This window comes from Apteryx mantelli, chromosome 1 (assembly GCF_036417845.1).
Source record: "Apteryx mantelli isolate bAptMan1 chromosome 1, bAptMan1.hap1, whole genome shotgun sequence".
Taxonomy (NCBI): domain Eukaryota; kingdom Metazoa; phylum Chordata; class Aves; order Apterygiformes; family Apterygidae; genus Apteryx; species Apteryx mantelli.
The window spans coordinates 57516614-57540110 of record NC_089978.1 but is presented as its reverse complement, the minus strand read 5'-3'; the positions used below and the strand labels follow the sequence as shown (position 1 = coordinate 57540110).

The 23497-nt window shown below is 42.8% G+C and overlaps 1 protein-coding gene across 1 annotated transcript in view; it reads right to left on the bottom strand.

Annotated features, from left to right (window-relative positions):
• Positions 1-22471, bottom strand: part of GPC6 (glypican 6) — a 769191-nt gene extending 746720 nt beyond the window's left edge. The window contains exon 1 of the mRNA XM_067293321.1: positions 22150-22471. Coding sequence (XP_067149422.1) covers positions 22150-22471 — 322 coding nt within the window. The remainder of the gene's footprint in view (positions 1-22149) is intronic.
• Positions 22472-23497: the final 1026 nt, after the last annotated feature.

The following is a 23497-nucleotide window of genomic DNA, read 5'->3' as shown; positions in this document are numbered from 1 at the left end:
AAAAAGCTATTGGCAATGCTAGACTTCTCTGCTCCAAAGTTGGTGCAGTAATTATGAAATAATGGCATTAAAAATTACCATGCTAATGAATAAATTTAATTTTCCACTCCCAAATACAGTATAATACTTTTTTTCTTAAAGTCAACGGCATGGTAAAAAGTGGGTGAGTAGCATTTTGCTTGGAGCTAGCTTATTTTCACAGCAATTTTGTAAGGCTGCAGTCTAGCATAATGTCATTTTTTTATTATATTCTGAAGTGGATTTTGACTTTTCTGACTATAGAGAATGGCAAAGACTGTGTATTTTCAACATATCACTGCCAGCTCTGTCTTGGAACTGCTTTTTTCTTGTTTTGCCTTTTGCCTATATTCTTTCCAAAGTCCTAATGACTGATGTGTATAAATATATATGTATTTCTTCTTGTCATTAATACTTCTCTCTCCTTCAAATGTGAGGGAAAAAACATAACAAACTTATTCCTAAAATATTCTTTGATGTCCTATGCACAATGAGACAGATTCCAACATGCTCTTTTACTCCAAGCAGTATTATTCTCCAAACAATGTCAAATTACTGCATAAGGAGAAAAATCCTACTTGTTGTAAGTAAAGTTATTCTATACAGGAGCCATTAAGGAAGTTCTTAAGATTTCAGGTTGAAATCCTGTGAAGTTCAGAAAGACGCTTACGTATGTATGTTTGCCAGCGTGGCCAACCTGGAGCTCTTGTGCTGCAGCTCACATGGGACATCCCCACTTGGGCTACAACCCATCATTGGCGGGTGGTCTCTATTGGCACTGGAGCTTTAGACAGAGCAATGGAGACATGGAAGAGCCAGGGAAGCTGATTATAGCCAAGGACACCTTTTGCAGAGAGTGATGGGACTACTAAGAAGGGGCATCTGCTGCCTGTGACTGCTGGTAGAGCTGCCTTCCTGTGGGCTCACTGAGAGGCACAGGCTGTCTCTGGGACTCTTGGACATAAGAAGATTTTAGCGTGCAGCTTCTACGACCACTACTGCGAAGGGAGGATGTAGGGCTGGCTAGGGACTTTCTGGTGCATTGACAAGAAATGGGAACTTACTGGTATTAAACATTACCGTCCAAAAATAAAACACAGGGACTAATTATAGTGAGGTCATAAATTCAGAGTTTGTAAACAAGACCCTGCTATTGTAAAAATTTGAGCAAAACTACTAAGCAACACATAAGCTAAAGTTATAAAAGATGACCTTTAGTTATGCTGTTATTGGATGGTGTTCCCTTACTTTCACATAGCTCAGCAGATGCAAACTTCTGCACTTCGTGTTTTTGCTAAGAAGAACAAAGTGTTGATTATCCTTCTCTTGCCCATAACCCAAAAGATAGTAGAAGTAGATACTGGTTAACTTATTGAGCAAATAACTAAAATCTCCCCCCAAAAGTAGCCCAGGAAAGAAAATTCTAGGCAAAGAAAGAAGTCCTGGCCTTACTAAAATGCAATGGAGCTTTGCCATGGTAAAACCAGCAATCCCCAGTCAGGAACAGCTGCAATGACATACCACATGAGGCAGAGATGATTTCTGAAATACAGATAAAACCAAGCTTGTGCCTGACAAGGTGGAAAAGTATTCCCAACAGAGCTTGACAGAAAAGCACCTAAAGGAGGCTAAACCATGAATGCAAGAAGATGACATTCAATGTGTTTCTTTTGGTGTTAACTGGCAGATAAAAGTGAAGATGGAGAACCAGAATGCTAAGATAATTTGAAAAAGAAAGACGTTTTAGGAAAAGACTGAGCAACTTGAAAGAAGTGGCGTGGAGTGAAGCTGCTGAATATTTATGGGCAGGTTATCTTACTACAGGCTACACAAATTAAATACAAAGGCCTGGCAAGGATCGGGGAATAACGACAGGTAGAGGCACTCTAGTAACCTAATCAATGGAAATTAGAGCATACCGAATCAGCTACTCCTAAGGCTATCCAAGGAGAATGATTAGTTGGTGAGATTGTTGCACCTAGTATGAAACTCACCAAAATAAGCCAAGAAAAGAAACTTTATCCCTACAGTGCCATGCAGATAAAACAGGGCAATTGTCTACAGGGGTATAGGACTCATTAAGGGATGCAGAGGGAAGAATATTTTGGGATTGTGTCAATTTTTTTCGGAGATGTGCTAAGGGGGCTGTGAGGATGTTGAAAACTTACTATGGCAGGTTTAGTAAAGGACCAAGGCAGGGAAAGGGAGTGACTAAGACAGAATAAGGATGGGAAAATAGAGGGGAAAATGGGACAAAAAGGGGTCACATGGAAACAGGCAGTTGGTCAGTATGCTTGTCCGACAGCATCCAAGAAGATGAGCAAGAGATACACAGGGTATTCTCAGAGACCATACAGCTCCAGGAGTCCCAGCCCCCCACAGCAATGGAGTTGCCGGAGGGCTCTGTGCCATGCAAAACGGTACATCATAACACTGTAGAAGAAGGCTGGAAACTGGTCACTTCTCATAGGAGGAGAAAGGCTCTTACTCCTCCTGAAGACTTGCAATTAAGGAACAGGTATAGTGCCCTCCAGGCTCAGAAGGACTTGGGCATGGCTTCAAGGGAAGCAACCCGGACAACAGACCCTGTGCCTTGTGGGAACACCCAGAAGAAGCGGCAGGTGACTGTTGTGGGGGACTCCCTGCTGCAGGGGATGGAGGCACCTATCTGCCTACCTGACCTCATGTCTAGAGAGGTTTGTTGCCTGCCTGGGGCTCGCGTATGAGACATCATGGAAAGACTGCCAAGGCTTGTCCACGCTTCGGACTATTACCCGCTGCTGCTCTTCCATGTGGGCACTAATGATACCAAGGGCAAATTGGAAACCATCAAGCAGGATTTCAGAGCTCTGGGGATGGTGGTCAAGGGTCTGGGAGCCCAGGTCATTTCCTCCTCAATCCTGCCAGTGAGAGGGAAGGATGGGGGGAGGAGCAGACGGATTTTCCAAGTTAACAACTGGCTGCGCTGCTGGTGTTGGCAACAGGGTTTTGGTTTCTATGACCATGGGACCCTGTTTGAAGATCGACAACTGATGGGGAGAGATGGAATCCACCTCACTAAGCGGAGCACGCGTGTCTTTGCCAACAGGTTGCCCAGCCTGGTAAGGAGGGCTTTAAACTAGGAAAGATGGGGGAAGAGGGGAGTTATAGAGACAGGGTAGTCAGCAAAACATGGCTCAAGTCAGGATGCCTCCAGTGGGTGCATGCAGATGGGGAAGTGTGCATGGGATGTGGCTATGGAGGATCCTCTTTTACCCCTCCTGGGAAACCTGCATGCTTGATCACCTCTCTGAAATGCCTGTACACCAATGCACACAGCATGGGGAACAAACAGGAAGAACTAGAGATGTGTGTGCGGTCGCAGGGCCACGATCTCATTGCCATTACAGAGACATGGTGGGATAGCTCGCATGACTGCAGTGCTGTCATGGATGGCTACATGCTTTTTAGGAAAGACAGGCCAGGAAAGCGAGGTGGTGGAGTTGCTCTTTATGTGAGAGAGCAACTGGAATGTATTGAGCTGTGCCTACAGGTGGATGAAGAGCGAGTCGAGAGCTTAAGGGTAAAGATTAAGGGCAGGGTAGCATGGGTGACACTGTTGTGGGTGTTTACTACAGGCCACCTGATCAGGAAGAGGAAGTCGATGAGGCCTTCTACAGACAGCTGGAAGTAGCCTCACGATCCCAGGCCCTGGTTCTCATGGGGGACTTCAACCACCCCGATATCTGCTGGAAAGACAGCACAGCTAGGCACAAACAGTCCAGGAGGTTCCTGCAGAGCATTGGTGACAACTTCTTGACACAGGTGGTGGAGGAGCCAACAAGGAGAGGTGTGCTGCTGGACTTCGTACTAACAAACAAAGAAGGACTAGTGGAAGATGTGAAGGTCGGGGGCAGCCTTGGCTGCAGGGACCATGAGATGGTGGAGTTCAGGATCCTGCGAGGAGGAGGCAGGGCAATAAGTAGGATCGCAACCCTAGACTTCAGGAGAGCAAACTTTGGCCTCTTCAGGGACCTACTTGGAGGAATCCCATGGGTTAGGGCCCTAGAAGGAAGAGGGGTCCAAGAGAGCTTGTCCAATATCCAAGCATCACTTCCTCCAAGCTCAAGATCGGTGCACCCCTATGAGTAAGAAGTCAAGCAAAGGGGGCAGGAGACCTGCATGGATGAGCAAGGAGCTCCTGGCAAAACTTAACCAGAAGAAGGAAGTATACAGACAGTGGAAAGGGGGACAGGCCACTTGGGAGGAATATAGGAACGTTGTCAGAGTATGCAGGGATATGACAAGGAAGGCTAAGGCCCGTTTGGAATTAGATCTGGCAAGGGATGTCAAGGACAACAAGAAGGGCTTCTTCAAATACATCAGTAGCAAGAGGAAGACTAGGGAAAATGTGGGCCCTTTGCTGAATGGGGTGGGTGCCCTGGTGACGAAGGATGCAGAGAAGGCAGAGTTACTGAATGCCTTCTTTGCTTCAGTCTTTCCTGCTCAGGCCAGCCCTCAGGAACCCCAGATCCTGGAGGCAAGAGAGAAAGTCTGGAGGAAGGAAGACTTTCCCTTGGTGGAGGAGGATTGGGTTAGAGATCATTTAAGCAGACTTGACACCCACAAATCCATGGGCCCTGATGGGATGCACCCACGAGTGCTGAGGGAGCTGGCAGATGTCATTGCTAGGCCACTCTCCATCATCTTTGAAAGGTCATGGAGAACAGGAGAGGTGCCTGAAGACTGGAAGAAAGCCAATGTCACTTCAGTCTTCAAAAAGGGCAAGAAGGAGGACCCAGGGAAATACAGGCCAGTCAGTCTCACCTCCATCCCTGGAAACGGGATGGAGCAGCTCATCCTGGAGGCCATCTCCAAGCATGTGGAGGACAAGAAGGTGATCAGGAGTAGTCAGCATGCATTCAGCAAGGGGAGATCATGCTTAACCAATCCGATAGCCTTCTATGATGGAATGACTGGCTGGGTAGATGAGGGAAGAGCAGCGCATGTTGTCTACCTAGACTTCAGCAAGGCTTTCAACACTGTCTCCCATAACATCCTCATAGGTAAGCTCAGGAAGTGTGGGTTAGATGAGTGGACAGTGAGGTGGACTGAGAACTGGCTGAATGGCAGAGCTCGGAGGGTTGTGATCAGCAGCACAGAGTCTAGTTGGAGGCCTGTGCAAAGGCAAGTGCAGGGTCCTGCACCTGGGGAGGAATAACCCCATGCACCAGGACAGGTTGGGGGTTGACCTGCTGGAAAGCAGCTCTGCGGAGAAGGACCTGGGAGTGCTGGTGGACACCAAGTTAAGCAGGAGGCAGCAATGTGCCCTTGTGGCCAAGAAGGCCAACGGTATCCTGGGCTGCATCAGGAAGAGTGTTGCCAGCAGGTGGAGGGAGGTGATTCTCCCCCTCTACTCAGCCCTGGTGAGGCCACATCTGGAGTACTGCGTCCAGTTCTGGGCTCCCCAGTACAAGAGGGATGTGGCACTACTGGAGAGAGTCCAGCAAAGGGCTGCAAAGATGATTAGGGGACTGGAGCATCTCTCTTATGAGGAAAGGCTGAGAGAGCTGGGCCTGTTTAGCCTGGAGAAGAGAAGGCTGAGGGGGGATCTTATCAACGTGTACAAGTATCTGAAGGGAGGGTGTCGAGAGGATGGGACCAGACTCTTCAGTGGTGCCCAGCGACAGGACGCGAGGCAATGGGCACAAACTGAAACACAGACGCTTCCATCTGAACATGAGGAAAAACTTCTTCACTGTGAGGGTGACAGAGCACTGGAACAGGTTGCCCAGAGAGCTTGTGGAGTCTCCTTCTCTGGAGATATTCAAAACGCGCCTGGATGCAATCCTGTGCAATGTGCTCTAGGTGACCCTGCTTGATCAGGGGTGTTGGACTAGATGATCTGCAGAGGTCCCTTCCAACCTCAGCGATTCTGTGACTCTGTGATTCCATTACTGAGCCCAGTGCTTGATCAACACAATCAATCTATCCTACGTTCTTATTAGATGCTATTTGTTACTGTATTCTGTCTTCTCTCTGTTCTGAATCTATGTGCGTAAATGCTAGAAAACTTCAAGGTGGATGAGCTAATGAGTAGGAATAGAGGTCTGAAGTACCAGCCACTGGAATGGCTGGTGTATACCAATATATATCATAAAAAAAAATGCATAATAATGTTGCTCTATAATGCTTTTCATTTGAACAATGTACCTGACCCCCTCATCTTTCAAAAGACATCACACAGGACTGATATAGAATTACTAGTCACTGAGCAACAAACAGTCCAAGATATGTGAAAACTGCATTACATTAATTTTTGAGATGCATATTAAATTAGCCTCTATCAAATGACTACAAAATTCTTCCTAAAGAAAGTTTGATTCCAGCTTTATTTTTGGATTGATGGCAATAAGGGGGGAATTCAGAGCTGAAGTGAAAGCAATAAAATTAATCTCAGCCTTTTATGTTCACCCATCTGCATTCCACCAAATATCTATCTGCTCAGTCATGGTTATCTATGTTACTGCATGAGAAATGCTTCTTTAGTTCCCACATCTGTCTACATCACATTTCTGTATCAATTTCAATATAGACATATCCCACCCCTCTCAGCCCACTCTGCATCCTGCTTTCTCTGAAAATCAAATATATTCGTAGTCGCAACATATTTGTTGCTCTTCTCATTTTGTTGTGACAAAGCTTCTCTGAAAATTGCTGAAAATGAATATCCCAAATGAGAATATAATGGTGTTAATCACAAAGGAAAGCAGTGCAGTATTCATTTTTCTTAACTATTCCCTGAAATAACCTTGCCAAAATGTTTTTGGTCATGTTAAAGGTTCATTTTATGTACTTACTTTCAGTTCATATGTTCAGTTCATATACTGCTTAAATTGGTGTTTGTATTGTGTTTCACATGAGAAGACATTAGAAGGGGTAGGAAAGCTAACTAGTGAAGGTCAGCAGTGTATAAGCGATAGATTCATCACATGTCAGATATGTAAAATTCATTAGAACTTAATTTCCTTAAACTTTGTGATATTTGGAACACCTCTTGCATTTTGATGAGCAGCCCTTGGATTTCTTGAAAAGCTGCCCAATTAAAAAATAATGAACCTATTCCTTCTGAAACTGACTCATTATCCTGGTGGTTTCCAATAGCAACTTAAAGCTCAGTTTTACATCAAATTATTTTGTGCCTGTTGGCCAGTGATACCTTTGCAACCCTCTAAGGCGCTTCTGAAGTCAAGTGATTTCCCCATGAGAAAATATTAAAGCTGCTGTTATTCCCACTGTAGAGTTTGCATCTATGCTCAGAAAGCAAATAAAATTTCTAGTGAAAACAGACAGAACACACAAGATGTTCAAGACCTATCTGACACGACACCATGGAACAACTTAAGAGAGGAATGGGTTCATCCTCAGTGAAGAACACTGAGATTTCTGTCAGCGATTCTCTGCAGATTTGTTTTTGTAGTGTTATTCTCAATAAACATAATTATAGGATGAAGAACATCAAACCCTTTGGCCAGCGTCTATGAGGAAACCCCACTGCTGCCTACCCCCACTAACAGGAAAACAAAAACAGCTTCCAAGTGGTTCCTTCTCTTTTTAGTGCACGTGTTTGTGTGAGAAAAAATTAACTCATTTTTTGGAACTACCTGAAGCTTACCAATGCCTTTAACACTATTCTTGACATATGTCTGCTATGTATTTATGTGCACTTGTAGTAGTTATACCTACCACTTTCAAAAATGACTTATTCCTATGCAGAACAGAAAATCTTTTTACTTAGGCTCCTGTATGTACTCTTCATCAGTTTTTGAGGATTCCGCATAGCGGGAGCAGGCAACACCTATCTTCTGAGGAAGTGTGCTTCCTTTAAGCAAAACTGATATATCAAAAGGGATTAGGTCACCTCCGAATCCACTATCCTTTGGACAGCAGCTACCTACTTTAGGAACTGGTCCCTACAGAACCTCACAGTTAAAGCTGGGGATTTGTTTCTTTAAAGTAGTTTAAGAAAAAAGGCCTGTTATCACTACTGACAAATCCTAAGAAGGTGACAGCAATGTGCAATTCATTGTATTTTGTTTAACTAAGGATAAAATGACCCAAGCATCGAGTTTCCCATCAAATCCCTTGGAAGATCATCCCATAAACTGAAACACTTCTCAACTATCTTTTAGATCATTGCTGACTGCTTGCAATCTAGTAGTTGATTACCGACAATTTAAACAACATTATCAGCACAAGAAGAAAATAGAAATTGTTTAAACATTTCTCAGGAGGGGAGGAATAAGGGAAAAGCAGAACAAACTTTCTGTGCTGACCAATTTTCAAGTTGATTAAGCTTTTTATTAAGAAAAGCAACAGGACCAAATAGCAATGTTAGCCTACTTCACAGCTACCTCATGTTTACATAGATTTATTATAGAAAAGGTTCTCCATGGAAAATAAAAATAATTTCAGCAAGCTGCTCTCAGTCTTTTCTATTGAAACTCTTTTGCTTTACATGCAGTAATTATTTATTGGGCAGAAACAGAGCGAGCAGACTATCTAGCTCAGCGCTGAGTGCTTTCACTCCACAAAGAGGTTCTAGACCCAGGATGCTCTTTTCAGCCTGTTTTCCAGTGGCTACTTTGCATAAAAATATTTATGCATTTGTTGGACTAGAGCCTAAAAGAGTGCATTAACTCTTTCAAAACAGTATCCTGCTACGTGCTGACAAACACCTGCAGCTACAGACATCTTCACTAGGAAAATGCTATTATTCATGCACAGTGGAATTGCTTCAAAAGGAAAGATAGTATACATGCCTCCAGAAGAGCCTTGAAGATACTCGCCCAAAGAGTAAGAAGTATGGATTCAAGTCTCCCAACCAACAGCATCATTCGCAGGATTTTTTTCCCTTGGTTTACTGGCTTACTCACCTGGATGGTGGTTTTGACTAACTCTCCTCATGCGTTATATTGTGTAGCCTATGCACCTAAACAAAAATCGTTTATCCTGCAAGGCAGGAGGGTACCTTAAAATAAGGGGTTACAACAGCGAATATGGTAATGGCCTAACCCTTTGAGGAAGCATTAAGTATTCCAGCAAACATGAGGAATGTTAAAAACTGAATTATCTGTTTTCTTCTTTTGAAATATGGAAATATGTATTTGTCCATGTAGAATGGAACATTCTAGGAAGAACAGAAAAGAATGGTTTAGAAATTAAAGGGAAGAGTCCTCCATAAGCAATTGAAAAGCTATTCAGAATATATATTCTTTAGCTTGCCGTTGCAGTGAATTTCTCACTGTTTAAAGACATGCATGCAGCTCTCTTGTAAAATTAGATCAGGAGGTTTTTTTCAAACAGAAATGTGTTTGAATGTTAAGTTCCTACTATGTCTAATACACCTTAGGAGATATCTTTGCTTGCAGATCCCAGAGACAAAAAAAAATGTACAAATCAGGCAAATGCATATTTTGTGGAATAAATACCAGTAATGTTTATAAATTTGTTTTTCATATTGATACAAGAGTATCCAATGTTAATAGATACAAATATCTATTAATCACAAAACGTGGCTGCTAGCTATTACTGTCATCTTCCCAAAACGCTTATTGTGCACATCCACACTGGCTCTTGAAAAATGTGAATAGCACATCTCATGTGAAATGATTTAAACTAATGTAAAATTTGATCTCTGGATCTCTATACTGAATTAATGCAAAGGTATATGGAACTCTCAGTACTGTTTTGAGAAGTTTTATTCTGCTGTATCAGTGCTTCCCGCATGACTCATCTGAACAGTCGCTGCATTCAACAGTTTGATCAGCTCCCTAATATCAGTCAAGCCACAGAATGGAAGAAAAAGATGAGCACTTACGTATCAGCCATTAAAGTGATGATGATCCTAATTTGCCAACTCCATTAGTCTTTCTAGAAAGGTTTATTGTCTGTGCTGTACAATAACTGTAATAATGACGTTGAAAGGACTATAAAAGGTAATCTAAAAGTATATAAATCAATACCAAAGCTACATGTATGATTCTTTAGCCTAACTGCAGTTTATAGACCTACATTTAATTTGTTCAACATTACAGACTAACATCTGCATGGATCTGCTATTCAGCTCCATAATTTTTTTCATCTTGAGTTTGATTTTGTTGGTATTGTTTCAGCTAAAATGAATAGGCAATTTCTATAGAGTTTCTTCTATCACAAGCAGATTTAGCTTGAGAAGCCCATTAAGCATGAAGATAATGTCAACGCCCATCCCGCCACCACAAAAATGGAAATTGCTCTGGAATATTTGAAGGAGCAAAAATTAACAACCAAAGGAAAACTGTCTAAATACTAAAAGGAGAATCATATCTCACTTATAATCCAAAAGTTACCAAAGTGTTATATCTTGGAAAAAAGCTGTCTGGTACATGATACAATTTCAGCAGACTATTTGAGTGTAAAGTGTTTATGTATGTGAATATATATATGCATGGATGGGTGGATGTCCACACACTGTGGTTACTTATGATCCACAGATTCTAATACTTCTGTGCATTATTCTCAGTAGAAGACATTAGTCTCTTGTGCACAAATCAGTAGAGAGGAACAATTTAAATCTATTTGTCAGATAAGGAAAAGCTCCACTTGAGCAATGATCTCTATTTATGTGTTTAAATATCTGCCAGCAACCAGATTTTGGTATACAAGGTGTAAAGAATTTGCGGTTTGGCTAGTTTCTGTACTAAGCATAGACTGTGCTCTGGACAATGATTTACAGTGTCCAGCTGGAGCTGCTTTAAAAAGCAAACTCAGACTCTAAATTACTAATTAACAAGGTACAAAGATGCTTCCACAAAGGATCCATCAATTATTGTGGCAATCTCTGTGGGATATGAAGCTGGTGTCCTTTAAAAGGACAATTAAAAAATTAAGGAACATATTTACTTGTACTACATTTGATACTTATGTAATAGAAAAAAATGCTTAAACAATATGTACGTCACTATTTTGTAATGAAATAACACTATAGTCATGTAAGTCTCATGAGGCTATATTATCATAAATATAAAATATAAGCCCTTTGTAGAAAGAACTGTCCTTTCTTTGTATTTATTGAGTGCTTCATAAAATTAAATTTCACTTTTGATTATTTACTGTAAAAATTATTTCTGATTATTTTCTGTAAAAAAATGCAATTAATTCTCAATCAAATTCTGCCATCAGCTGCATTCAATGGAGTTAGGTAGAAATCAGGGGGTCTTTAACTAATAGAATTATTATAACCGAAGTGCTTATGTGCCCCACAACCAATCTGATTACAGTCAGTTTATACATGTTTTTTAATTACTGTCTCATTAATTAAAGAAGAAAGAGGCTTTGGAGTTCTCATTCAAAGAATGGTACTGGACTTCTGAAGATCAGCTCTAAGAACAAACTAATCACTGTTTCAGTTTTCAATCTCAGAAAACCATTTCTGGGAGTCCTTTCACTTTATCAGCCATGCTGCATTGCAAAGACAGGTGTTTGCATTTAATCAATGTATTTTAGTTATGTTCCAGGTATTCAATTAACAAATGCTCATTGCTAGCTCATAGCCAGCATGACAGACTATCTTGTAACAGCAGCAGTCAAAGTATATTGCTCCTGGCTTTTCACCAATCCAATAAATAAAGCTCCCTTGTGCTGTTCTTTTAAATACCTTCATTTTTAAATTAGATTTTGATTTTCTGTTCAGAAACACCTAAATCTCTGTTGAGCCACAACAACCTACTTTGCAACTTAGATTAGCAAGGTCTTTCTTTCCTGCTTTTTTTTTGCAGCTGTATCGCTAGCAGAGGATAGACTGCTTTACAAATGAGAAAAGAGGATTTTATTATGGAAGTTTTTCATGTGGGCCAACTTTGTCATTTTCTTTTACATTTCCAATACTGCTTTAGATACATATATATTATGCAAAGTTTAGACCAGATAAGAATACTGTAACCATTAGACCAGATAAGAATAACGTAAATTGCCACAGCTCTAACTGGTTAAAGAGAGTATGTCCTGAGTCAGAAACCGTTCAAGAGGTATTTTTGTATTTCTCTACAATGCAGATAATACTGATGGACAAAACAATATATTGCTCTTTTCATCCAAGAATCCAAAATTGCTCATATACAGTTTCATCTGAGATGTTGAAGTTGTAAAACCAAAAGCTAGTATTAGAGAAATAAATATTAATATTCTGTGTTTATATCAATTTTGTGCATCTAAGTAAGATACAGTCACTGTTTGTACTTAAAGTATCTTTCTTTGTGAAATACGCTATCAGTTTAAGAGAAAAGATGGAAAAGACACTTCAAGTTCAGATACTATACACTGGGTGCACATCATCCCTTTATTTTGATTTTTTACTGCATTGGTTAAGCTTTAGGGACTGGTACACATTTAAAAACAACGGCACTCACAAAATAAAAGACATTTAAAAATTCTGCAACAGTTTCTGAAGTCTGCTGACTGCTGATTCGATACTTATGACATGCAAAAATAGATATGCCACTGCTTTTAACAATTTATGTTTTAACAGTACTATGTGGAATTTTATTTTATAAGACAAAACTGCATAGAGTTTTGAATTTGTGTAGAAAAGATTTTAAATATGAAAATACAAATAAATAACAGTACACACACCTGCAGTCTAACAAGCCATTGCCTCATAAACCCCAAACTTCAATGTGCAATAAAAACAAGCAGACACCCACTAAATTCACCGCATTAACTACCACACATCAATATGATAACAAGCCGAGAGCATCCCTAAGCTAGTGATGGGCTCTCACTATCATCCTTCATCCCAGGGAGATGCCACCATTCAGTTTTGGAGAACAAGTGACTCTCATAGTATAGCTCATCAAATCTTGGTGACGCAGGTAGAAAGTCAAATGCAAAAGTGAAGATTGCACCCAAGAACACTCATCAGCTGCTGGTAGTTTCTTCTCAATTATGCCCTAAGATACTGCAGCCCTGGCACACTGCGCGTTGCATTTTGCTGCCATGTGAGACAAGATGGACAAAGTCTTTCTCTTGTAGTTGCCCAGTGATCTGAAGACACCTATCAGAAAGCCACCAGCAAAAGTTGGAGCCCCACTTTCTCAACATGCCCCCAGGTACACGTTCCTACATACTCTCCTGCGTAACTTCTGGATTTTTTTTTTTGGTGGTTAGCTATCAGATCAGCTTGCTGATCCGCGCCACTGAGTTAGATTGCTAGCCCTGATGCAAGGGAAGCAGTGAGGACACAAAGCCAGAAGCTGGAATGGAGAACACGGTTACCTCAGTTAATGGCAGACTCCCATCCAATGGGGTTAGGTGTAAATGAAAGCACACTACGATAGTCAGGATCCAAGCTCTTTATAACTTTTCTTTTTAGGTTTAAAGAAAGCATATCCTAGAAACTCACAGCCTGCTCTCTCAGGTTATGGAGCACAGTTATGCATAATTCTTATGACAGAACTGTGCAAAAGCTGCGTTATCCTCTTTGCAAAGAGACCTGTTTCAATTACATATTACACACCAAGCTTGAATCATTGAAAACTACCCACTTAGCAGACCAACAAGCTCTGAAAAAACTGTTTAACAATAGAAATGCCAATACATCTTGATTAGAACTTTTTGCATTTTGGAGCATGATCAGTCAGGCTGAGTCACAGCTGCTTTACTAGATTATAAGAAAAAGGAGAAACCTAGAGACTCTGCATGGAACAAGACCAAGTGGGGCATGAAAGAAAAGGAATGGACCAATTCTTCTCCCTACCTCCTTCTCTGCACCCAACTCATCCAGAACTTTGACCAGCACGAAAGCACTTTTACGGTCTTTTTCCTTGTTCCTAGACAGGGTTTAAACCTACAAGAAAGGACTTAATGCCTAACATACTGAATGCAAAGTGACTCAAACAATGAGAGAAAGAAGTATCCCCACTCATATTTCATTTATCTTCTAGTAACAGACCCTTCTCCTACCATTCATTCTACCCTCTATTATCTCCCTAATTCCCTAAGTCAGCCTTCTCCTAGTCTTACTACCTATACCTAGAGCTGCATTTCTGGGATTCTTGCTTGGACTCCAAAGCCACAGATTGCTACATTCCTAAAGACTGTCCAAAACAAAAACAAACAAACAAACAAAAAGATAAATCTGGGATCTACTGGACAAGAAAAATGGTTGTTCTGGATTCAAATGTTGCAACCATAAATACCAATGCTTTGCCCAAAAAGTTACCTCCACCACATGATTGGAATCACCAGAAAAATGTAACTTAGAAAAAAACAATTCAAAAAGAAACATTTCCTGAAGACAGAAAACCGTATCCTGAACTAAGGAGAACCTAGAGCAACTGAACACAGGATTCTGATGGGGATCTCCCTTTCCAGGAGCATCAGTCAACATGATCAGACTTTTGCTAGGATAACTGAGCCTAAAGATCTTTTCCCTAATGCTATGCTTCATTTCCTAAAAAATAGCTCAGTTTAAGAAAGCTGTTGTAGTTTCCTGTGTTAATGACTGCTTACTGCTCTCAACGGAAAGGTCCAAGGTCATAATGGATACTTTCAAAAGCCAATCTCAGATGTAAGAGATGACAACTGCAGTGATGTGTTCAAAGACTGTATTTTGCCAGATGCAGGATACTTCTACGTACCTCCGCAGCTCTCACAACCATGGCAGCAGCCATGTACATCCTCCCACTATCCCATATTACAGTCTGATACCTGGATGTGCAACAAACCCACACCGCGTGCTGATTTCCTTCCAAAAGAAACTCAGACAAAAGCCAGATGAGAGCCTCAGCAGTCTCCAAGAAGCTCCCAAAGGAGAAGTCACAAGACTAGAAACCCAACACGTACGTCAGAGGGATGTGGACAAAACTACCAGACATCTGTGGCTACCCGCACACTCATGGCAAAAGCTACTGCTGCGGTGACTGGGGAGGAATGTTTCTGGCAACAGAACTGCTGCCTTAGAGGGCAGGATATATATTACCTGCCGCACTAAGCATCAGGTTTGAACTAATTAGATTCCCCAAACAGTAGGATTAGTATGGCTGACTTAACCTTTGATCTTTCTGACATATATGAACTGAGCTCTGTCCACTTTATTGCTGTGCATATGTTTGCGCTCATGTGTGTTTGCCCATGTGTTTTTCAGATGGGGCCCACAAAATAAAGTTTCGACCTGATTAACAAATGACTATCCTGGTAACGTGCAGCTTGTCTGTTTTTTTTCAATCCTTGAATGTGGCTTTGAGGCCACTCCAGGTAAAAAACATGATTTTACACACATACATATCCACCGATATGACTGTATTATTCTGCAGGCGTACCTAATTTAACATAATAGCCCTATCAGGTACCTGTTAAAAATAGTCGAGACTTCAATTTATTTCGGGCGCTTCGTCCTGCTATTTTAAACCCACCAGGTCACCGAGCAGGTCTGAGGCTCCATTGTTAGCGCAGTGGCTGTAAAAATGTTTCTTTCAGGAGGAAAAAACAGCTCTCGGTGTTCGGTATCCTTTACATCTGCTGCTCAGCTGGAAACACTGTTAAAAGGCCATTAGAACCTTAAGGTAACAGACCTCGCCGGCTCTGAAAGCCATACTGCAATTTGCTGCTTGTGTTCGGAGTATCAGCCCTCGCCACTTCCTTTTCACAGACCGAAAACAGCTTCTGTCATGAGCCGTGAAAATCAATTCCGCAATAACTAGGCTAAAATGTAGCTGGAGGTATTCCACCTCGGGCCTGGAGCTACCCGGTAGAGCCTCCTTCTGGGCACACGGCGTTTCTACAGCCGCCGCGCCGGCAACGCTTCGGAAAAGCGAGTCGCAGGCCAGGTGCTATTAATAACTCCCAACTTTGCTCGCAGGAGCCTTGCTCTGCGCGGTGCGATGCTACGGGCTGAATTACTGCTTTGCATGTAGTTAGCAGGAGTATGCTGGCCTCTGTTGCACTTAAACTGCAGCGATTGCCCTTCAGTGCTGTTTCTTCCAAGTAAGAGTATTTCGCAGCCACTCAGCAAAATAACGTCCCATTGCTTCGCTTTGCTGCAAGTGAAAGGTCATGTCAGTGAAAGAAGCTCTTACTGGTGGTCTTGGTGATAGCCTCCTATAGCAAGAGCTAAAAAACTTCAGTTTAAGGGAGCTTATTTTCTGAATGTGCACAGGAGCTCTGTAGCAATAAACAGTGAAGAAAGCAAGCCTTAGCTTCAGGAGATTTTAGGCTGTTTTTGCATATAGAAGGACTGAGTGTCAAGAATTTTACCAGGCATATGTTTTCCTGCAATCTGCAATACATTTTGAATTCCTCCTGCATCTTGTAATGTATTCTCTCAGTTTAGCATAATAACTATTCTGCTTTTAAACACTAACCTTTATATGCTGTTCTTAGGAATTTGTAGGGAAGTGTTAATTCTTTTACACATATTTAAACTGCTAAAATAATTATGCCTGGTAGTATGAATAGTCAAAACCACAGAATGAAGGTTCCCTTCCCAGGGAGATAGCACCCATTAACCAGGTATGAAGGGTAGCATAAAGTCATAGTTCACTGAAAATGTAATTTCATTTTGCTAGTAATGTGAGTGCTGATACTTTGATACTGTAATGGAGTTTTAAGCACCAAGCTTGTTATTTCAACTGGAAACTTTAATGTAATTATACATTTTTACTTTACTAAGCAGAAAGAAAGATTAGTATGCATAGTTTTCTAGCATATATCGTGTGGAATAAGACAGAGATCTTGCAGTATCGCTGCAAGTATCTTCAAGTCATTCAAAAGAAATGGCAGGTGGTAATTTTAAAGACAAATTACCCAGAAAAGCTTTTATTGTTGATCACTTGTTATAAGATTTGCCATTTGCAAGTAATTGTACATTCAGCTGAAACTGACCTTTTATGAGAGCCAAGTGGTAACATAAATGAAATGAATATATTCTTTATTGCAGTAATATAAAAAGAATGGCCTGAGCTTTTAATGTAGTGCTTGACCTCTCTGGTGTCTGAACACCACCTAATCTCAGGAGTATTTCACAATACCATATGATGGAATAAGTACTAATATAGCATTAGAACAGTTTAACACATTAGCACTTAGAAGAGTAGAAAATATTATAGCTTTAGGTATGTTCTTTGATTATAAATCAAACTGTCAACAGAAAGAAAAAGGATGATTAGAGGACAATACACTGAAATTCACAATTACTCTAATTATTAAAGCACTGCTATTTTTATTTTAAAGCCCTCTTTACAAGATACTCTACTATAAAATCATGTTGGGAAACTCTAGATGTTGAGATTTAGAAGTCCCAGTCAAAAATCAATTATTTATAAGCTTTAAAAAACATGTTATTATTTCTCCTCAAAGGTCCTGGTCTTACAAACAGTACCTGTAGGTTTAGATGTACAGACAGAAGCCATATTCACTTTAATGGAACCAGTGACATACATACCAATAAGTACACACAAAAGTGACAGCAAAGCCAGATCTTACGAAAAGTTGTACTTTTTCCTAGCTAAAACCTAGCACAGGCTTACTAGCATGTACCATGCACCCGCAACAGAAAAACAAGGGAGGCTGTAAGGGAGGGACCAGGGAGTCGCTTGATGCTACAGTTACTGAAATCACTGATAGAGATTAGTAGCAGCTATATACAATATAGAGGATACTCCTGCCACTGGGCTAACACCAGAAAAGTGCACAGATAACATCAAATTCCATGTCCATCTTCATTTTCATCACTCAGTTCAGGAATGAATTAATCTCTAATGGCTCAATTCAGATTTCATAAATTTGCATCGATTACATCATTGATTTCAGTAAAGTTATTCCTATTCCATACTCCTGAGACAACTAAAGATCTCTGCAAATGCCCTTTTGTCTTCTCTTCTACAGGCACTTTGTTCACACAATTCTCAGTGACATCAGTAGAGAAATGGTAAAAGAAGAAATTAATTAAAAAGTGCTTTGATACAGATTTGACCAGGAGGATTTTTCACTGTTCTGCTGCCAGTCTATCCTAGTGCTATTTAAAGCAAAGCAAAATATTCACAAACAGCATGCTGGGATCATCTGACATTGGCTAATAGCTCAGTTACGTGAGTGACTATTCAGTTTATTTTTATTATTACTATTACAACTTTAAAGCTAAAAGCAAGTGTGTTATGTTTGCTCTCTTCAGTCCACACCTCTGTATTATGCCAGTATGAAGCCCACTTGTCAAAGCACAATTTCAGGTGACTCCTAACCTTCACAATGAAGAGTTTGCTTCTGCTTTCATTTAAGTTACTTTCACTGTAGTGTCTCTATGTTGCCTGAATCTCACCTCGTTCATCATCTGCACAGGAGAACAAAGCTCACAAACTTAAGACACTTAACAAACTTAATACAACATCTTTACAGTTGGACGCTTCACCAGAATGCTTCTAGCGTTCTTTTACATACACTGTTAGTCAGCATCTATTCCAGAAACAACCCTTCACCTTTCAGCATCACTGGTAAATACTGCACATTTTAATGCTGCTATTTAACTTTTCAGGTAAACAGGGGAATAGAAATGAAAATCTTTGCTAAAACTAAAGAGCTAATTGAAAGTGAAAAGGCACAACTCAGATACATCCATCATTTTTGAAGAGTCAGGCATTCACTTTTATTCAGAACTGTTTGAGGCTAGGACATGCTCTAAACTTTAACTTTGATGTTTCATTTTCATTGCTTTCACTAAGATGCTTAAAGCTGTTGAGATCACTCTTAGAGTTAAAAAAGTATCACTAAGAGATATTCGCTGTGACTTTTCACTTTTGTATTGACTTCTTCAAATAAGTGACACATTTTCCCACAGCGAAACATTTTCTGTAACGTCCTAGGAGCTCCACTGAGCGCTCATCAGTGTTGGGTCACAGCAGCATAATTTTGACAGTTCAGCTATCCTTTCAATTATACGTTATCTGTTTATTTATTTTTAATGCAGTTTGCAACTTTTGCAAACTGATACGTCGGTATCGCAGTAACTTCTTCAAATGCAGGACACTTGGGGGAGTTCAAGGAGAGGACAGATTTTACAAGGATAGCCTTGTACACCACACGAGTGTATGCCACAAGCTACTGCTACCTAGCCTGCATGTTACCAAGGCAGGTTTTGCACAGAAGGAAGTCCACAGCAATATATTACATACACTTCAATTTTTCATCTCCCCCCTGCCCCCCGAGGCATTCCCGGGCAAAGTTCTTTCACTGAGGTTTTACTTTGACAACCTATGTTGGAAACCAGCTGTGTGTGCAGTACTCTGAAGTAGGTCACAGCACCCGAGTTCAGTGATCACGATTCCCTAATGGACACCACGGTAAGTGCAGAAGGCCAGTTACAAATAACTGCTACACAAGCCGCATTGAACAATTCAGCACTGTTATAAAAGTAAAAATAAGCTATCATAATCATATTATTTCCAACTTCAACACATTTCAGTTGCCACAAAATATTGTATGAAAACCTTGCATTACAGTGCAAAAACAGACAACTTGACAAATCCATAACCTCTATCTTCTTCCATTCAAACTTTTAAAGAAAGTACTAATAATTTTACTAACAGAAGAAAAATAGTTATCAAACAAGTCTGGCTTTGCAACTTATTTCAACAGAGGGGTCCCTCTGGGTCCATAACCCCTCTGTTTTTAACAGATTACTCAACTCTTTGCACTAGTACATACACATGACCACTTCAGTTTATCACATTTCAACAGTCCAAGCTAGAAAAGCAGCTTTTAAATAAATGACACTGAACGTATGACTACTGTTAAATCAAAACACATAACCCATACTGCGTATATACTGTGTATTACTATTTTCCATTGTATTATCAAGTCATTGATGCAAGATCTTTGGAAAACACAATGTTTGCTCAAAAATATGAATCTAAATAAAGCTCTCTGATATCTTTAATATCTGAAGCATTTTGACAGACTATAGTTGTTTTGTAACAGTAATAAATTGCTTCCTTAACCAGATCGGTACGATCAAAAAGGACAGAGTGGAAAAAAATTCACCTGAACCTGTATGTTGATTGCTTTAATTAAGCACTTTCATCATTGTACCTGGTTGCAAATAGATAGGTAGCCTGCCATTAACAAGAGCACATGCTGCACAAGCACTTATTACAGAACCTCTCAGCACCACATAAAAAGAGCATATCGCGAAACACACCTTAAGAGCATCACACTTTTCCAATGAGTACCCTGTATATCCACACAAACTGCTCAAAGTTGATGCATCAACAAGGCAGATAATTCACAATGAAAACCAACAACATTGAATAGGAAGCTCAGAAAAAATAACTCGTCTGCATAAATCATTTCTTCTCAAACACGGTAGAGAAGTGCATCTTAAGAGGAAGCTGAAGAATAATTTTGGATTTAACAAATATTAAATATAACTGCCGTCAGTCTTTCTGTACTGATATATGTTACCCGAAACTTGCAAATTCCCAGTAACTATGAGGATTCCTTAAAAAGTGCATGGCAACTTTGCACTGCATATTCAAAAAATAAAGAAGACAATAAAACTCCTTTGTGAACTGAAAGCAACAAGTGTTTACCCAAAGTTACTATAAGTTTGAAATTCACTGGATTTTTTTTTTTTTTTTTATTAGGATAGGGTATAACCTGTCAACCTATTTCAAAGCAGCTGGAATAACAGTAAGCCAAGAGAAAGCATGACTGTGTATTAAAAGGGTCTGTGGCTCACCAGAGAGACTTCGTGTAACTGATGAGCAACTTGAGGAGAAATTAAAAAAAGAGCACAGAAAGACCAGAGAATCGGTGAGCCAGAAGGATAGTTGCCTGTGGAAGTTTCATGCACGGGGCCTTTACACTCCTGCCTTGTCCTAAAGCATGTCAGTGGGTCAGACATATATGTGTCCAAGGAAAGCAATGTGGCCATGCAGAGAATCTGGTCTGTTATGTACTGGGAACGTGGAACAACCTTCCCAGTATTTTTGTGAACTACATCCTTGCTGCCCGGAGATTTTCCACATTTGTCATTCCTCATGTAAAGTGCTAAATACTGCACGGTAAGTAACTGCAGCTTTATTTCACCCACATCTCCTGCTTCCAACGTTAAAAAGGAAGCAAGCAAACTGAGGGGCATCTAATTCACTGTACAAACAGGAGAACCTAACGGCAAAGCGTTAGCGGCAAAGCAGAGATCTTTCTTGAGGGCTCGAGCAGCCCAGTTTGAGCAGCCCAAGCTCATGCTTTCCCCATATCATTTCTCTGTTTTTGTCCTGCTCTCTGATTGCTAAAGATTATCTGCCTTGGACACGTTTTTATTCATTCAGTCCCAAAGACACAATGTGGATAAGGCTGGAGGGAAAAGCTGGAAAATAAAATAAATAAATAAATAAATAAAAGGGCGCTTTATCAGGCAGCCTGGGAGATAAACCTGTTGTAAGCATGTTTCAGCAGGAGGCACAGGCAAGCGGGAGGCTGCCTGCTCTCCCCGGCTGCGGAGAGGGGCGGGCGGGGGGTGGGGGAGCACACCGCTCCCCGGCAGCCGATGCCTCTGCCCCGCTCGGGCCGTGCCCGCGGGGACGGGCTGCCCCGGGGGCGCCCGCTCCGCTCCGCTGCGCCCCGCTGCGCCCCGCTGCGCCGCGCTCCGCTCCGGCCCCGCCGCGGCGGAGGGCGGCGGAGGGAGGGAGTGGGGCGCCCCGGGGGCGGCGGGGCCCCAGCCAGCCGCCTCCTCGCGCCCTGTGCCCGCTGGCAAAGGGCAGAGTTATTCCCCCCGCGGCCGCACACACCGGCGAGCGGCGGCAGGAGCCATTACGGAACCGCTTTCCGCCTCCAGCAACCCGGCTGCAACTCTCAAGAAGTTTCCGACGGCGAAAATAATCGCGGCCGAGGCTCGCTCACCTCCCCCCCCCCTTTTTTTTCTGCTTCCCCCTCCATGCCTTAGTTTCTTGCTTCTGTATTCATTTATTTACACGCACACACCGCCGGGCCAGCAGAGCCTTTCGGCGCCGCGCGCGCAAGGAGGCAGCCCCCGGCGCCACTTCCGCGGGGTGCGGGAGCCCGCGCAGAGCCCGCGCAGCCCTGCGGCGGATCCCCCCCCAACCGCCGCGGCCCCTCACTCACCTGCGATCTCCTGGTAGGGCACGCTGGCCAGGCTGAAGCCCTTGGCGCTGTACGCCTGCCGCACCTCGCCGCAGCTCCGCGCCTTGGCGTCGGCGGCCGCGGCCGCGGGCGGCGGCGGCAGCAGCAGCGGTAGCAGCAGCGGCAGCAACAGCGGCGGCAGCTGCGCCGCCAGGCCCCGGCGCGCAGCCCCCCGCGCCGGCGGCATGGCCCGGCGCGCCGCCGCGGCGTCCCCCGGCTGCGGGGGCGGCGGCGCGGGAGCCCCCCGGCCGCCCGGGCAAACTTTTGCGAGGCCGCGGGGAGCGGTGCGCGCACACGCACACATGCGCGGGCGGGAGGGCGGCAGCCTCGGCGCCCCCGGCGCCTTTCCCCGAGGCGAAACGGAACGGCCCCCCCTCAGTAAGAAAAAAAAAAAAGGAGGGGGGGAAAAAGGTAAAAAAAAAAATCTGGCTGTAGGTTGTGCAGATTGAAACCGCGGGCGCGTTGCTGCGAGCGGAGCGGAGCGCCGAGGCGGCTGCAGCGCGATCCGCCGCGGAGCTGCTGCTGCCGCCTGCGCGCGGTGGAGGTGGTGGAAAGGCAGCCGGCGTGGGGATGGACTGGACAGCGGCTCCGTGCGCGCCTCTGTGCCTGTGCGCTCGTGTGTGTGTGTGTGTGCGTGTGTGTGTGTGTGCATATGCATGCGTGTGGTGCACTGGATGCGTGTGCCTGTATTTACGGTGATCCAGGGGAAAACCTCTGCTCCGCGCAGCGCCGGAGCAGCATCCTGATCCAGGCAGGGAGAAATCCGGGAGACAGACACAGCGAGGGAGACACACACACACACGGAGACACACACACACGGAGACACACACACACGGAGAGACACACACACACACACACACACACACACACACACACACACACACACAGAAACGTGCTACACATTGCATCGCCGAAATAAGGGAGCAGAAAGCAAGTCCTGGCGTGGATTGCTGTTTGCTGGCGGAAGGAAGGAAAAGCACCCGCGCCTCCCAAAACTTCCTCCTGACCTCGAATCCAGCGGCTCCTAGCCCCCAAATTACGAATTGCCCGCTAGCGAAAAGTCAAAAAAGATACTCTTCAGTGCTATTGCTCTTGGTAATGTCAGGTTTGGAGTGGCTCCGTAAACAGTTTTTTTTCCCCATTAATTATTATTTGTTGCACACAGAATGCCCGAGCTGGAGAGCTAGGATGAGGAAAAGCCTATCCTCTGAACGAGAGAGGGGGAAGGATGCTTCTGTGCCAGGGTAGCAGACTGAGGAGAATGGGGAGGAAGCAAGGCAGGCAGTCCTTGACCCAAGTAATTTGTGCCACCCTGCGAGAGGAGAACAGG